This window comes from Panthera tigris, chromosome A1 (genome assembly GCF_018350195.1).
Source record: "Panthera tigris isolate Pti1 chromosome A1, P.tigris_Pti1_mat1.1, whole genome shotgun sequence".
Classification (NCBI taxonomy): Eukaryota; Metazoa; Chordata; class Mammalia; order Carnivora; family Felidae; genus Panthera; species Panthera tigris.
The window spans coordinates 199097350-199115050 of NC_056660.1; the positions used below are offsets into that span (position 1 = coordinate 199097350).

The window sequence follows — 17701 nt, forward strand, 5'->3', positions numbered from 1 at the left end:
AGTATTATTAAGGAATATAATGAACAAGCTAAGGCTGAAAACCTGGCTTATGTCCCAGAAATGTTGTCTGGATAACTGTCTCAAATACTTCTGCTGAACTGTAAAAGAATGCAGAGCTAGTGGGGCAATGAGAAAATGTGGGACAGCCTTTCACACATTTTTGCTAATTAAAACAAATAGAATACTTAACCTCATAGTATTGTAGATATATAAAGGAAACTTAAACACTTACCTTGCATGCTATATCTGTATGTTATAGATGGCCAATGATATAGCATCACTTCTGACAAGAAGAGGGAAAATGGGTAGTAGAGCAGAAAAAAAACCCCACCAATATATATTTTGAACATCGATTTCACCATCATGGGGACATCATGAAGTTTACAAAGAAAACTAGAGCAAGAAGGAGTAGTGGTCAGGAAGTTTGGGTAAAAGAAACAATGAAGGGATGCCATTTGTCATTCCAGATGGGAATGTTGGGTCTTGAAGCAGGCCAACCTGGCAAAAGTGGCAGGAAGTTCCACTTATTCATAGTGAAAAAAGACTGGGCAGGAAAATCAAAATTTTCTAAACCCTGCTTAGCAGAGTGCTGAAATATTTGAAAGTGGCAAAACTCAGGTTCAAGAAAGATTTACCTCACTCTTCATGCCCAAAAGTTTTTCCTACCTTAAGACCATTATAGATGCAGAGTGAGGAATGGAAGCAGAGATTCCTGAATGGTCACACTGTCTTCCTAATGTGAGCATATTGGTCTTTGTCCCAGAGTTTAGTCTGGTTTGCCTTGAAAGCACCTGGAACTGGACCATTATCTACACTGGTCTTGAATAATCTGGATTAGAGTTTTTTATACTAGAGTTGATCCAGGATGAGCTGGGACATTAGGATGTTAGGGACCACAGCAGAAATGTCTCCACTGTTGTCGATGTAGCTAAAATCTCCATGCTAATGTTAAAACTCCATTATAGTTTTTGGTAATGAAGGAGTAGCTCCTATTAGAACAAGTCTTTTGCAAATAACTCTAGGAAAAGGAAAAAAAAAAGAAAAAAGAAACAACCATCTGAAGGCACTAGAAAGCAACCAAAAGCAGACAGAAACTGGAGGGAAGTCTATACTTGTAAGAAGAGATTAGCACTGGCTGAGTTTCCTGTTTATGTGCTTGCTTTCCCCCAAGGGAAGGTCCTAGCTATGGCTAAACCTCAAATAGTAGTCAAAGTCTTACTGTTTTGAATAAACAGAGGACAGAGATTAGGGTAATGACAGAAGCTGTAAAGTGAAGGGGTATATCTTGGAAAGTAGAGACACAAAAAGAGAGTTCTAACATACACACATATGCTCTGTCCAAATATCTGAAGCACTTGAAATGTATATATACATATGCAGAGTAAACTTCAAACAGCTCAGCTACAATGAGAAGAACTGAATGGAGATTTTAACTGCTTCCCACTGCAGTTCAGAAATTGAGTTCAGCCAAGTAAACTGTCTGCTAAAACAAAAAGTTAAGACTATTCAAAGGCAAATAACAGATCTAGAACCTCTACACTTATAGCTCAAAAGTATAATCCAGGACGTAATCCAAAATTACTAAACATAAGAAAAAAAAGGAAATGTGACTCAATCTTAAGAGAAAGGTAATAAATGGAAAGCGATGTTGAGATATTCCACATGTTGTAATTATCAGGCAAGGATATTAAAGCAGCTATTATAACTATGTTCATAAATGTAAAGGAAAAATGTTCATAATAAACAGGAAATTGAAAAAAGAGAACTGAAAAATAGAATATTTGAAATAAACTGTTAAAGTATGTGTTATTTTAATACATTTAATACTGTATAGAACACTGAATTGTAAGTCTTGGATAATTCTAGTAGGAATTTTCTAGTTATGTTCTAATTATAGTGATATTTCTATCAAATATATCCATTTCTACATAAATTTACCTTGTGCTATTCTCTTTAAAAGAATTCATGTACTACAATTCCTTCTCTGCTATTTTATTAAAAAAATTTTTTTTAATGTTTATTTATTTTTGAGAGAGAGAGAGAGAGAGAAAGAGAGGAAGAGAGAGAGAGGGAGACACAGAATCTGAAGCAGGCTCCAGGCTCTGAGCTGTCACCACAGAGCCCAACGCGGGGCTCAAACTCACGAGCCATGAGATCATGACCTAAACCAAAGTCGAACACTTAACCAACTGAGCCACCCAAATGCCCCTGCTATTTTCTTTAAAAACAAACAAACAAACAAACAAACAAACAATTAAATTTTGTGGGAGCAATGTAATGGGCCAGGTTTTGGGAAAGTTCTTTTATTTCTAAAGTTCGGAATCAAAATGTCATTTTATGTGAATTTTAATGATAAGAATTGAAGAACATTTATAGATTCTTCTCAATTTTATTGAGTTAAAATTATTTTTTATGCAACTACTGAGTATAATTTAGGATCAGACTTTAATGTAAAGTCTTTACATACCAGGCAGATCCAACTTTACGCAAGGTAATGGTTTGCTTCTCCCAACTGGACACTTATAGACATCTCCAGTTCTGTTGTTGGGTTGACCAACTAAAGGAGAGCCAATAAGCACCCTGGAAGTTAAATAACTCAGTTAGCATTTTTGAACAAAGAGAAACATTTATTTTAGTTATTTCATGACTAGTTCTAAGACAATGACAGTAGTTCTCATAGACATAATTATAGTTACCCTATGTTAGTAATGCAATGTTATTGAAAATAAGCTGAGTTTCTTCCCCAAATTGCAGATGATGTGAATTAAAAAATCATAAAATACATAGAAGAGAGATCTCAGAATATTTTATTTATTGTATTATATATCACTTTATTATATTTTTTATTTGGGGGCTGAAACAATACTTGTTGGTTAAGTCTGCTGCTATATTAGTTTATAAAACACACATGGTAGCATAAGTGACTTTTTCCTAGGAAGAACTGAGAATTTCACAGGGAAATTAAATATTTGATTATCATTAAGATTTAATATTAGTATGTACTAATTTGTAAGCACTTAAAAAATAAGGATAGTTATGAGACCCCAGGTTAAAATCACTTACTGTTTTTTCAGACAGAATTATAAAATCAATTTAATAATAATTAATGAAAAAATATAATCATGATTTATTTTAGTCCTAGGAAGCCATTTAACAAGGTCTCCTATGATATCTTCAGGAATAGGATGAATGAATGTAGTTGAGTGTTAAGGCACTTGGGTGGATTCACAGCTGCTGATTCGCTGCTGGCTGAAAAGCTATATACAAAGATGCTGATCACTGCAAACCAAAGGACGTTAATTATGTACATAAGACTGTACTTGGGATTGTCTTAGCATATATCTTTATTTATGACTTTTGTGAAGATACAGAAAGCATAAAGGTATGCATCAAGGAAATCAATATACCTATTTGGACAATCAGAAGTGTCACAACATTCTGGAACAAGAAACTTAATAAACTAGTTAAAGTTTAGTAAGAACCTATGTAAATAACTTCACTTAACTACATCAATACAGGATGTGGGCAATGTGATTTAATAGGAATTCATGTAAAAAACACATGGGGGATTTGTTGATAGGAAGTAAGCATGAGCCAACCGTGTATTTCAGTACCAAAAAATGCTAATGTGACCTTAGGCTGCATTGCTGGAAATAGATGCCCTGGTCAAGGAAAGTGATCACCCCTCTGTGCTCTGCACTGTCAGACCATGTCTGTAATCTCCAAATTAAGAGGGACATAGGCACAATGGAATGTATTTAGGAGACTATGACTCAGATGGTTAAGAGCCTGGTAATTTTGTCACACCAGAGATGCTTGAGGGAAAGTTGGGGATGTTTACTATACAAAAAAAAATATCTGAAGGAGAGTCGAGAGGTTCTGTCAACTAAGCGTAGGTACTTAGGGAATATATTTTTTAAAATATATAAATATTTGAAACTCTGTCATATTGAAAGGGATGGGGCTTATTTTGTGTAAATCCTTTGGGTAAAGCTAGTACGAATAGAAGTGTTTTATAACAATTGCAAATACTAAATTATTGAACAGACTCCCTAAAACATAGTTATTGTAATGCCTTTGTAAAGCCATTCTTTATATGCATAAATAACCATAAAAATGTTTAAACCTTTTAATGCATAATTATTACTTCTGGAAATCTATCCTTAAAAAATGGCCTAAATTAAGGGAAAAAAGGCTAATGCATAAAAATAATGCTCGTAGTGTTATATATAATATGAAAGATTAAAAGAAATATGGTCAACAGCAAGAACTAATTATTGCAGAGACATTCTATACAATATTTCAGTCATAAAACACAACAGCTAATAAGATTGCATGGTAGTATTAAAAATATTTATGACCCAATTCAAAGTAAAAATCTACCTAATTTAGTGAAAAACTATGACAATTCAAAGTGAAAGATACCAAATTACATTCAATATATTCATCATAATAGCAATGATAATTATAGCTAGCATTTATTAAATTTATACCTTATGCCAGATATTGTTCTAAGTGCTTTCCATATACCAAATAACTTAATCCTCTCCATTAAATATAGCATGAATTTTGGAGCCAGACTTCACAAATTCAAATCATGTTTTTGTCATTTACTTAGTTGTATGATTTAGGACAAATCACTTATCTTAGTTTCTTCATCTGTAAAATAACAAGAGTACCTACCTCACAGTACCATCACAAAATCTGAATGAGTTAATGTATATAAAATTTAGCTCATAGTATATGCTATTTAAATGTTGGTTGTTGTTGATGATGATGATGATGTCTTTTTCAGCTGACAGGACTACTCAATCTATGTAAAACATAGATTAGGGGTGCCTGGGTGGCTCAATCGGTTAAGCATCTGACTCCTGATTTTGCCTCAGGTAATGATCTCACAGTTTGTGGGATCGAGCCCCACATTGGGCTCTACGCTGACAGTGCTGGGTCAGCTTGGGATTCTCTCTCTCCCTCTCTCTGCCCCTTCCCCACTTGCACTCTCTCTCTCTCTCAAAATAAATAAACTTAAAAAAAATCCACATAGGTTAAAAAGCAGTTCACCAAAAACCAAATTACATTAAGGACGTTATGGTTAGTGTTCTTTCTCCAAAATTTTTAAAGATTTTTATAACATGATTGATTAAATTAGTTTTAGAGTTAAAACAATTTGAAGAAAAGTAGTGAGCCTACTATTTGGAAAGTATTTAAGTTGAGGCTACATAGATTGATCAATGTTTATTAAGAACATTCTATACACCCAGCATTTACATCAGGCCTTGTGGATATGAAATGGATCAAACACAATGGTTTTTAGATTGTTTAAAACTTAGCGGGGAAGCAAAACCATAAATGGATTATTATAATACTCAATAGGTCAGAACTTGGTGCAACTTCAGCAAGGTATTAGAAGCAAGGAGAAACAGCTCCTTTGATAATTCAAATAGCTCAGGGTAGCTGGAGTAGAAGTCAAAACTGTCAAGCTAAATAGAGTCTAGATCAGGAATGTTCTGATAGTCTAGTTTAAGAATTTTAGATTTATTATATGAAGGGGAGAGTTGGGAACCACCAGTGCTTTAAAGAGGGATGTGATATGATCAACTGCTTTATGAAGCTTGTTTGCTTGCAGTGTCATGAATACATTTTTGGGAAAGGGGCAAATTAGACTCAGAGAGTGAAAGTAGGGGTTTCTTGACCCAGACGAGAAAGGAGGATCTGAATTTAGGAAGTGCAGAGGAAAGGAGAACCAATTCTACAAATACTTAGACTATCAGCTGTCTTAGTTTGAGTTCCCCCAAAAGCAGACCCTCAACAAGGACGTTGGTGCAGGTAGATTTAGGGGAGTCAATTCAAAGCACAAACAAATGTGTTGATAGGGAAAATGATAGAGGGAAGGAAGAAAGGCCAATAGAGTGCACTGATAATGTGTTACTTCTGTAGGCTTCTGGGCTGAGTCTTGCTGGGGACCATCTCAGAAACTACATGGAATATATGTGAGCATTCTATGAGCATGGTTCAGGTGCTAAGAGTAAATGCTATTGCCTTAAGAGAGTACAGAGTAAGAGAGCTAAAGGAGAAAAAATAGCACTTAAGATTTTAATGAGCAAAGGAAGAAAACTAGTAGCAGTGTCCGGAGAAGGAGAGAGACAATCAGAAAACAGTGGTATCACAAAAGCCAAAGAGGGAAGAAAATAAAGAATGGGAGTGTAGAGCAGACTTCATTTCAAGAGTTTTGCTAAAAATGAGGGAGATGGGTCATGCCAATGTGTGTGGGTTTCTTTTTTTCAGGCAAACCACTAAGGGTTTGAGGTGGATTTAAATTTATTATGGAAGGCATCTGGATATGGATAAATGATGTTGAGAAAAAGCTAGTAACAAGAGAAAGGCCAATATTACAGAAGAGAAAAGAGATCCCCTGAGCTGGTATAAAGTGTGGATCCAGAAGGACAAATTTGTCTTAGAAATGAGGAAAGGCCACGGATTCCCTAGGCAGGGTTCTGGGTGGCCCAGTATCCAGAGGTTTGAAACTGTGGTAGATTGCTTGGAATTTTTTTCACTTTTGCAATGTGACATTGTCCTTCACTGCCCTTCATTAATGCAGAATCTGTTTTGCCTCTTGTTGGAACTGGGACTTAGTTGATAAATAGAAGGCAGTCGAAATAGAGACACTGTGACTCCAAAGGCATGAGTAATGTATAGAATTGTGAAATCAATACATTGTACACCTGAAGCTAATGTAACATTACATGTCAACCATACTTCAATAATTTTAAAGAATGTATTACAGATTCCACTTCACTCTTTTTGGAAATCTAAGACCACACACTGTGAATAAGCCCAGTTTAGCCTAATGGAGGAGGAGGAGAGGCAACATGGAGGAGAAGCAATGTTTCAGCTGACAGCACGGGCTGCCAGCCATGTGAGTTAAATTGTCTTGGGCCCTCCAGCCCCAAGTGAGGTACCAGATGAGCACTCATGCAGTTCCCACCTATGCAGTCCTCAAAATCTTGAGAAACAATATAAATTATTGTTTTAACTCATTAAGTTTTGAGATGATTTGCTATGAGCAAGAGATAAGTGAAACAGGAAGGGAGGATAAAGTTTTAACCTTGGGCCTGTCCCTCCCTTCCTTCCTTCCTTCCTCCCTCCCTGCTTCCTTCCTTCCTTCCTTCCTTCCTTCCTTCCTTCCTTCCTTCCTCCCTCCCTCCCTCCCTCCCTGCTTCCTTCCTCTCTTCCCTTCCTTCCTCCCTTCTTTCTTTGGAAAATAGTAGAAACATGAAATTTAGGGACAGAGGTAGTAGGGTGGTGGGCTTGTGAAGAGTAATGAAGATTTAAACTGTCAGGGCTTATGTAGGCCAGTCATGCAGCCCCTCAGGCCAAGATAAGGTCAGGGATATTCTGGAAGTTGTTTCTAGTGTAGTTGTAGGACAGGCCTCCAAAGACACTTCCAACTCTAAGATTCCATCATCCAAATAGAGCAAATTATTAGTGTGTAGAGGAGTGCTGACTAGTTTAGAAAATGTACCATTAAGTGGGGGAAATTTAGGACAATTGATGAAAAGTGAATTCTTTTTTAATTTTTTTTATTTTTTAAAGTTCATTTTTGACAGAGAGAAAGAGCGTGCATAAACAAGCTGGGGAGGAGCAGAGAGAGATGGAGACAGAGAATGTCAGGATGTCAGCACAGAGGCTGACAGGGGCTTAAACCCCACAGACCGTGAGATAATGACCTGAGCAGAAATCAAGAGTGGGACGCATAACTGACTGAGCCTCCCAGGTGTCCCAGTGAAAAGTGAGTTCTGAACAGCATGTTAATAATAAAGTTACTGTGAACTCTAAAACAGGAGAGAGATCATGGATAGCTCAGGAAAAAAAGGTGGAGACAGAAGAGTGACGGCTTTTAAAACCAAGGTTATGAGGAAGCACAGGTGGTTGGAACACAGTGTGAAGCTGCTGCATAAACCAGAGCAGAGAGGCTGAGAGTGGTAAGCAGCAGACTTTAAAGATAAGGCTCTGTGGTTTATATTTGATGTCTGAGGCAACAGAAAGCTCCTAGAGTATGGTGATCCCTGGAAATAGCAACTGGAAACATGTCCTATTGTGTATTCTGGATAAGCAAGCGCTGAGGAGTGAGAGCTCAGAAAGTGGTTGTGTAGAAGGCCAGGATTCAGACAGGGGGTGTGAAAGCTGGGATGCAGGGTGAAGAATGGGTTAGCAGGAATAGGATATAAAACAAGTTTGTGTGTTTTCCTAGGAGCTATTTGTTCTGACATCAAGCTTGCAGCTCTATTCACTACTTAATCCTAAATTAAGTCTCACTTTTCCCACGCTGTATAAAAATAACAAGATCCTAGAAAAGTATCAGCATAGTGTTTATGGAATTTCAGGAATCTCCAGCCTTCTCAATTCCCATTATCTTGCTATATTTCTTTTCTTGCATACCTATCACATTCTGACCTACCTGTTTATTAAGTTTATGATTTATGTTTTGCTCCTTCCTTCCCCAATAGAATACAACCTTTACAACAGCAGGAACTGTCATCTTATTTTGTTCACTTATATACCCTTAATGCCTATAACAGTTCCAGAAACAAAATAGCACTCAAGTGAAGTGAACAAATAAGACTGTATCAAAAGCTCTAAGAATCTGAATAAGGCAGACCTGGCAATTTATGACTCATGTAACAGGCCAAGAAGTCCTAATTGTGAAGTCTTCTCCATTTTACAGGCTGAATATTTTGCACAGGCAGAATGCCACAGATGTCTTTGCACGAGACAGGGGGCATTTCTACAGGTCAAGGTTCCAGAGAACCCTTGTTGTTACAGGACAGAAATGGCTGAAAGTCAGAAGGCTGTAGTTCTACATCCTGGCCCTGACACATACTTGCTATATAAAACCTTTGGCAGTTCGTTCTCAGAGTGCCAGTTTCCTGTCTAGAAAATGAGGATGGTAACAATGATATCTGCTGAAACCCACAGGGTCAAATGTGAAGACTCAAAGCACATTGTATCATGAACTATGGATATTGTTATTTTAAATTTTAATGCAAGTTTGCTTTAGCTCATGATATTTTATTTCTATTAGATTTTTGCTTTTTTCATGGCAAATGCATTTCCATTGCAATGATCTGTGTGCAGAGTAAGAGGACTAAAATTAAAGAATGTTCTGGATCTCATTACTGACCTCTAGAGAAACACCTCGTCAACTCGAAGATCATCAAAGTGTGGGAAATAATTCTCTCTACACTCACTCTACAATGACTAATTCTAATTCTCATTCACTCATTCTAAAAGTTCACTCTATACTCTGTTCTTCTCCATAAAAAAGGTCCAATCGTAATAAAATTTAGTAACCTGAGAAATGTTTGCTATTCATACAGTCATTCTTGTCATTATGATCATTATTTTATTTATTTGAAGAGTAGCTGGTCTGTGACGTCTCTGCTCCATATTTATTATTTTTCTCTGTAAAAGATAGTTTTCTAGAGATTGTTGTCTCTTATTTACATTATTTCATGAACACTCTTTTCACCTAACTCTTTTTTGATGTCCAAGCCAAAGCAACTATCAGAGTGCCAAGTACCCACCAGGCTTTTTTTTTTTTTTTTTTAATGAATGGAGTGTTTGGTCATCTTAGAGAATGAAGTTATATAGTGGACCCATTATCTGCAGTGCTTTCAGTCATGAAAGGTGGAGGGGTGGAAATGGGGTGAGCCAAAGAAATGACAAGTTTAGCAAGGAGAAAAATTCAACTTCAGAAGATATTATAAACAATGCAAAATAAATATTATATTAAAGTTGTAAGAGAAAACGTGATAGAACCTTTGAAAAGTCTTTTTACGCCAAGCCTGAATAGGCTTTACTTAAAACACACATACAACAGAAACAACATCAATCACACGAGTTCCTTAGTAAACCTTACCTGGCATCATAGGGGAAAGGCACAAAGCCAACATATTTTGATATATATTGGATGGAGGATTGGCTAGGAAGGGATCTTCTTCATGAAAGCCTACTTTGAGAGATAGGCCCACTGAAGTCACTGAAGCCCCCACTGAAGCCACTGAGTGGTTGCTGGAACAGCAGTTAAAAGGGCTGATGCACATATTAAAAGGAATGAAGCAAAGGAGCCACAGAGTGGAAAGCCCTGAGAGCCAACATCTTGTATTTTCCCATTTGGCAGAAACTTTGCCATACTGGTGATTACCACTAAATCTGGAAAGCTTGTGCAATGCGGAGCACATTTAAGTTTCTTCTCTTCAAAGAAAATTATTAAACTAATTGTGTTCTTTGTGAATTTTTCTGAACCACATTGCAATTACTTGGATGTTTCATCTCATAATGAACAACGGCTGATCTTAATCAGAGATATAATGTGTTCTGCTACTGAGAAAACATGTGGTTTTCTGAGCCAAAGATAAAGAAGTAAATTACATGTCACGGTCAACTTCTGAAAGGTAAAGAGGGCATAAGGCTGCCTTTCCTGTTAACTGTTAATTCTTTCCAAGGATTAAAGTAAGGCTTTCACATGCACAGACTGCACTTATAATGCACCAACAAGTCTTCCTTCTTTAGGCATACTTCAACCAAGATGTAATATGGGTCAGGGTGATTTTTTTAAAAATCTGAGGTTGATGGGCTTCCAAAACCTGAGTAGTAAATATGATTTATGAAGGTGCCCACCTCCGGAGAAAAACTGAATAACAAAACTCATATTCTCCCAAATATGACATTTATTCCATAGTCCATTTCTTAAAGTAAGTATGCACCCTGTCTGATTTTATAAACGTTTACAGAATATCCAAAGATGTTTCTAAAATTTATTTCACATTACCAATGCCTGGATCCCTTTAGAACAATAGGCTGCTACAATGCCATCCTTCAAGGTTTTGACATTTAGATTTTTGTAGTTTGCTTACTTTTAAATTCAGTTGGCCACACTGCTTTTGTTACTCTGGTATTTCACACCTTTTATATAAGATCATTGTAGGCATGGAATGTCAAAGTGGAATTAAATTATCTGACATTCTTATACATTCAAACGCTCACAAACTCTCACATGTATACTAATACATAAAGTCTAAAACTGCAAAGATTGTTATTATCAGCACTTACTTTTTAATATAGTTCTAATAAAGAAAAAAAAGCACCAGCCTAGGAGTGGAGAGACAGGAGTTCTATTTTCAGCTCAGGCCCTGAGTAGTTACATTTCCCTGTGGAAGTCACTCACAAAAAACAAAAACAAATCCTTTATTGAAGTATGGTTGACATATTAAAAGTTGTACGTACTTAATGTATACAACTTGATGAGTTTGGAGACAAGTGTACACCTGTAAAACTATCACCACAGTCTATGGCATAAACGTATCCATAGCCTCCAAAAGTTTCCTCCAACCCTCTTTAGTTATTATCATTATTAGTATTTTGTGATAAGAACACTTAACCTAAGATCTACCTTCTTAGCCAATTTTTAAGTATATAATACAGTATTGTTAACTACAGGCACTATGTTGTACAGCAAATCTCTAGTATTTATTCATCTTGCATAACTGAAACTTTGTACCCTTTGACAAATACTTTGTTTTCCCCTCCTCTAAGCTCCTGGTAGCCACCATTCTACACTCGACTTCTAGGAGTCTGACCATTTTAGATTCCTCATAAAAATGAGATTATGTAGTATTTTTCCGTGTCTGGTTTATCTCACTTAGCAAAATGTCTTCCAAGTTCATCCATGTTGTCTTAAATGGCAAGATTTCCTTCTTTTTTTAAGCCTGAATAATATTCAATTGTATGTATATGACACATCTCAAAAATCTATTCATCCATCAATGGACTTTTAGATTGCTTTCAAGTCTTAATTATTGCAAATAATGCTGCAACGAACATAGGTGTGCAGATATCTTTTCAAGATCCTGATTCCATTTATTTTGTATATTTACCCAGACAGCTGGATCATAGCGTGGTTCTATTTTTAATTTTCTGAGGAACCTCTATACTGTTTTCCATAGTGGCTGCAATTTACATTCCCACCAACAGTGCACAAATATTCCCTTTTCCCCACTTCCTTGCCAACACTTATCTTTTGTGTTTTTGATAACAGTCTTAAGAGAGCTATTTTTGACATTATTTTTGCATGTGTGTGTGTTTGTTTTTTCATTAATGATAACAGGGAGTTATACTAGATTAAGTTGTTCAGCCAACAAATAACCATTGAATGTATATGATGTTTAAGGCCCTGTGCCAGATTCTGGGTAATGCACAGAGTTGCAAGTGGGAAGCAAAACCAGTCCTTGCTCTCTAAATATTTCCTCCAATATATTAACTTCTCCCTCTTATCTATATTCCATTTCAAGTTTCCAACTACATGGACATTACTCAAACCATTTGAAACCATACTTACCAACTTCCTGATAAAACTTATTTTCCCTTTGTGTACATTTGTCTCTGAATGACTACCCATTTTCCAACCATCCAGTGTAGAAATCTTGGAATATGTTTGATTCCTCCTACACCTTCATTGGACACTTCCAAACTTCCACCAGGCTTTGATGGTTCATCTAAATTTGTCTTGCCTACACTTTTCTTTCATTCCAGTTCTCTCTAACCTAGCTTGGGACCTCATCTGTTAAGCACCAGATTGCTATTCTTGCTTGCCTATAGATTCCCCAGCTTTCAGGCACTTTTTTCTCCAATCCAATTCTTTAAATGTAATATTATGTGATTTCCTAAACCAAGTTTCATAAATGGTTCTTTTTTTGCCCTTTTTAAATATAATTTATTGTCAAATTGGCTTATATACCACATCCAGCGCTCATCCCAACAAGTGCCCTCCTCAACGCCCATCGTAAATGATTCTTAATGCCTGCACTTAGGTCCAAGTTTCTTCGTCTGGCTTCTAAGGTCTGCCATTGCCCTTTCCCCTCTGCTCTCCCAATGTCAGTCCTTTTTGCTTACCAACACACTCACTTCTCAAATCTATGTCCCTGCTTATGTGGCTTCCCAGATTGGAGTGGCATTGCTTCTTCTCTTATTAAAAGTTAAATCATCTTTCAAGACTCAGCTCAAGAGTCAAGAATCACTTCCTCCTTCTTTTAACTGCCATTGATTTTACAGTCTTTATTATACTGATTAGCACTATTCTTTATTTCTAATTATTAAATATGAGCCCTCTATTAGGTTATAAACTTTGTATTTGTCTTATATCTCCCATAGAATGTAGCATAAGCTAGACACATGGGATGTATTACATAAATACTTGTTGCTTGATTGGCCCATAGTTTATGCTATGGCTAAAGAAAAACTCTAAATAACCCACCAACAAACATTTGTACATAGACAAGCTATATTTCACGAAGAAAGAAAAATGTATAAGGCACGATCTCTAACCTAAAAAAGTTAATATATTATTATTAACATTATCTCACATGTGTGTACAAAATTCTGAATGGTTTGTCTAAAATTCAATTCAGTGTAGGCTCATTCAGAAAGGCCATTAGCAACATCTCCCTCCCAAGTCCCCCGCCCCAACCTTATTTTCCTATCTACTCTGTGCACTCTTGTTTCTTTCCAAATGATGGTTTGGCTGTCTTCCTTTACTCATCTACACATTCACCTTCTTCAAAGACAAATTCATGACATCAGGTCTCCATTCAGCCTGATTTCGCATTTTCCTGTTTTTTTTATTTTACAGGTATCTTGGAAGAGATTCAAGAATTTAGAAGGCGGAAAACTCACAATAGGATGGGCTTATAATAAGGGACAGAAAGAAACTAAAGAGATCAAATGGGTGTACCATTTGATGAACTCTTTATTACTGGGGAGAAATAATGAACCTTTATTACTCTACTAAGATTCATTCAGGTAACTAAGGACTGCTGATAACACATTGCCCTAAAATCAGGGAGCCTGGACTAGATAATAGAGTAAGCTTAAGGGATTTCCTCACATCAGAACATGAAAATCAGACTTTCATTAGGTTAAAAATTTTTGAGTCTCCTTAAGTTCATTTTAAGTAAGTTGTTTAAGTCTTTAAGGCTTGTTATTTGTTATATTTCTCTTTATTTAAAAACAATTGTTAATGTTTATTTATTTTTCAGACAGAGAGAGAGAAAGAGAGAGAGAGAGAGACAGAGAGAGAGACAGAGAGACAGAGAGTCAGAGTGTGAGTGGGGGAGGGGCAGAGAGAGAGGGAGACACAGAATCTGAAGCAGGCTCCAGGCTTTGAGTTGTCAGCACAGAGCCTGATGCGGGGCTTGACAAACCCTTGACACACCTTGACAAACCCATCTCACAAACCACGAGATCATGACCTGAGATGAAGTTGGACATTTAACTAACCGAGCCACCCAGGTGCCCCTGTTATATTTCTCTTTAAAATTTATGTGACTAATAGTAATTACTGAAAAGTAACTTTCATATATATTTTACTTAAAAGTTAAGCTTTTTAAAGAAAAATACATACTGAGTTTCAGTTTGTTATAGCTTATGTCCAAGGAGAAGCTCCGCCCGCTCACATTAATCTCTGAGAAGCAGAGCTCCTGGAATTGCAGGCATAATGCCAGCAGAATAAAATTGGTGTCTAGAGCGATGACTTTTCCCATTTAACCTTAGAAGGGGTGGGGATGGAGTGGTAAGTGAGAGTGCAGTGTGGAAGGACAGAGAACATATAATTCATACTCTATTATTAGATTTCTACCTAAGATATTTGTAAGGAAAGTAGAGACTGAAATGCTTCCAAAAATTCTAGTTTGTACCTAGGATATAATATTTGTATATAGAAAATGTGAGAACTCAAGTTCTTACTATTGATCATTTTGGGGAAATTATGATCAAATTAACTGTAAAAGATAAAGTGAAACATCAAAAATCCATATGTTTTTATTCGTGAAATATAGTAGAGTGATTGATTACTGTTTTCCTAGGAGATATAAATCCCTTCTTGTTTATTCTTTTAGTTACTAGAATAATTTAATTTACTTTAAGTTGTTAAACTGAAGCAAAGTTTAACAAATTCTTGGTCTTTTTTTCCTATAAGTTCCAATTTAAAAAAGGAACACTAAAAATTACGTTAAGTATACAGCAAAAGAGCTTTAATATTAATTTTGTGTAATTTTCAACAAGTTAAATGTGGTTTAAAAGTCATACCTAAAGTGAAATGAACTATTATCAAAGGGTTAAAAAGTGTATAAAAGAAATTCAGTAAAGTTCATTATAAACCATAAATCAAACTCAGTAGGTCAGTAAATCACCAAAAAATTAGTCCAATAATATTTTGTGATAATAACCCTTTCGATCTCATTGGGATCTCATCTGGCTCCCAATACTTGCAGCTGAATTTTAGCTATTCTAAAATGAGAACAATCAAAGAACTCTTGTCAGAATAACATAATTACAGAACAATGACTATTTTGGACAAGGACCTTCTTTGAGGTCAACACAGGCTTAGAAATCACTAACCACTTCCTTTAATATTGCCAAGGAATTTTCCTTTTTTTTTCTTTTTAACTGAGTCAGTTTCCATTACCGAATGATTAAGACTGCATTTTCTACCATACATAATTCATTCTGTTGAAGTCTCATTCATAAAACAGACTGTAGCTAAATAAGATTTTCCATTATCTTAGAAGAAAATTAAAAAACAACACAACAAAATCAACCAGCTTACCATTTTCCTTCTTCATTTTCATATTGTTGAACAGTATATCCAAACATGTCTTCCACTGGGCCACTGAAGGTCATTGAATTTTTCACATCAACATTGAATGATACACAGAAGCCTAAAACAACTTTAAGAGGGAAAAAAAAGTCCAGTTACACAGAGTTAACTAAGATTCCATCATGTTTTGAATTATGGAAGACATGATTAAAAACTGTGCTCTGATTAAAAAGAGCGATGATGTTCAAAAAAATGAGAACTGCAAGAAAGGTCTATGATATTAACTGCATTACTGACTTTAAACCAATATCATGGCTAAAGAATTCAAGTACTGACATTCGAACAAAATCCTATAGTAATTCAGTAGCTATACCATTCCCAAAGCTTGTGATTTCAGGATATGTGAGAGAGCTGGCAGAAAGTCATGCTTATTTGTGCCTAATGGGAGTTACGGATAGCTTTCCAGTAATGAGCCCTACAGGGAATCATGGCCACTAATGAAATGTAAACAACTTCATTTTCCTGTTTTGACTACGCAAGTATCACCATTTAAATCCTCAGGACAGGAAGCTTTCTCCTTGCTGCTTCCAAAGGAAAAGCAAGCTGATTGTCTTCACCCAGAAATAGCTTCCTAAACAGGCCTGAGATTTGCTCTGCATCCCTCTCAATCAATACGCTAGAATCTCCTTAAAGTGTTGTCGGTGGTGATAAACACATAGGTTGCTGTCGATGATATATCTAAATCATATGACATAGCTAAAGAGTTTACTCAGTGCCTGGCACATATTAGATATTCAATGAGGGCTAATTCTCTTCCATTTCCTTGTAGTTCAGGTAATGAAAACACTTTACAAGTGAGACTCTCTCCTAAAAAGAGTTCTGAATGGTGCCAAATTCCATGTTTGGTACTAGTTTTTAAAGTATACTTGTGAAATCACAAAGTATTCCCCTCCTAGATGAAACTAAGAATTCTTTCCAAAGAGCACTCCCTTATAAAATTACAAAGCATCATAAGATACATTCAGAGGTGATTAAATTCACTGTCCTTTGTTAAAATCATGATATAGCTACACATATCCTGAAAAATTCTCTTTCCTTACTCATTATAAAGTCTTCCATAAATATAGTCTAAATTCAGACTCAAACTCATTCTATACTCTAATTTATTATCTTCAAATTTTAACATTATTAAGTTCTTTTTTTGCCCAGGGTTGTACCTAATTTATAGAAAATTTTGTCCTTAAAAAAAAGATATTTATGTATACTTATTTATGAAAAAGGATACTTATGTATACCTATTTATAAAGTTGTCCTTGATTTTTCCAACTGGAAATAATCTTTTAACTACTAAACCATTCTCTTTCATCTTTTAAATATCTCTCATGAAAATAATTATTAAATACTATTTTATTTACATTGTAATTATCTGTGTGTGGTTTTCTTCCCCTAGATTGGAAAATTCTTAAAAGCAGAGACTCTCTTACTCATCTTTCTTATCCCTTCCCCCAATCTAGCACAGTTCCTTGTACACAGATGGGCAATAACATATTTGTAGAATGAACACATTGAAGGAGAAAGTGTACCAGTTGAAGTTAGAAGTGAACTGGCAACTGCTTCATTTTAGTTCAGAAAGACTTAATGGAGATGGAAATTTTCCAGTTAGATTTTTAAAGGGAGGGAGAAAGTCAACTTGGCAGTGTGAAGAAAATATGTCCCAAGGATTTGGGAGGGTCTCTGCAAGTAGTAAGAAGCAAAATGGGACAAATATGGTTACAATATCATAGAGAGATTTGCCTGGCTGGCGTGGAAAATGCAGAAAAAGAATGGATGGGTAGCACAGGTCCATTTATGTACATTTCCTGCTCATACTTCAAGTGTGATGAAGAACAGCTGGTTACCATCTTCTGTGTAATTGCCTTTCATATATTTGAAGACAGTTTTAAACACAGTTCACTCTACTCCAGACTATTTAGTTTCCTACCTATCTCTCACTGGTTTATTTATTTTTTAAATTTTTAATAGATCATTTTTTTAAATTTTTAAATATTT

The 17701-nt window shown here is 35.8% G+C and overlaps 1 protein-coding gene across 1 annotated transcript in view; it reads right to left on the minus strand.

The window, feature by feature from the left end:
* The window catches only part of ITGA1 (integrin subunit alpha 1), a 158049-nt gene that overhangs the window by 85763 nt on the left and 54585 nt on the right, over nucleotides 1-17701 (minus strand). The window contains exons 2-3 of the mRNA XM_015535080.2: nucleotides 15662-15782; nucleotides 2468-2580 (exon numbers count right to left, since the gene is read on the minus strand). Coding sequence (XP_015390566.2) covers nucleotides 2468-2580; nucleotides 15662-15782 — 234 coding nt within the window. The remainder of the gene's footprint in view (nucleotides 1-2467; nucleotides 2581-15661; nucleotides 15783-17701) is intronic.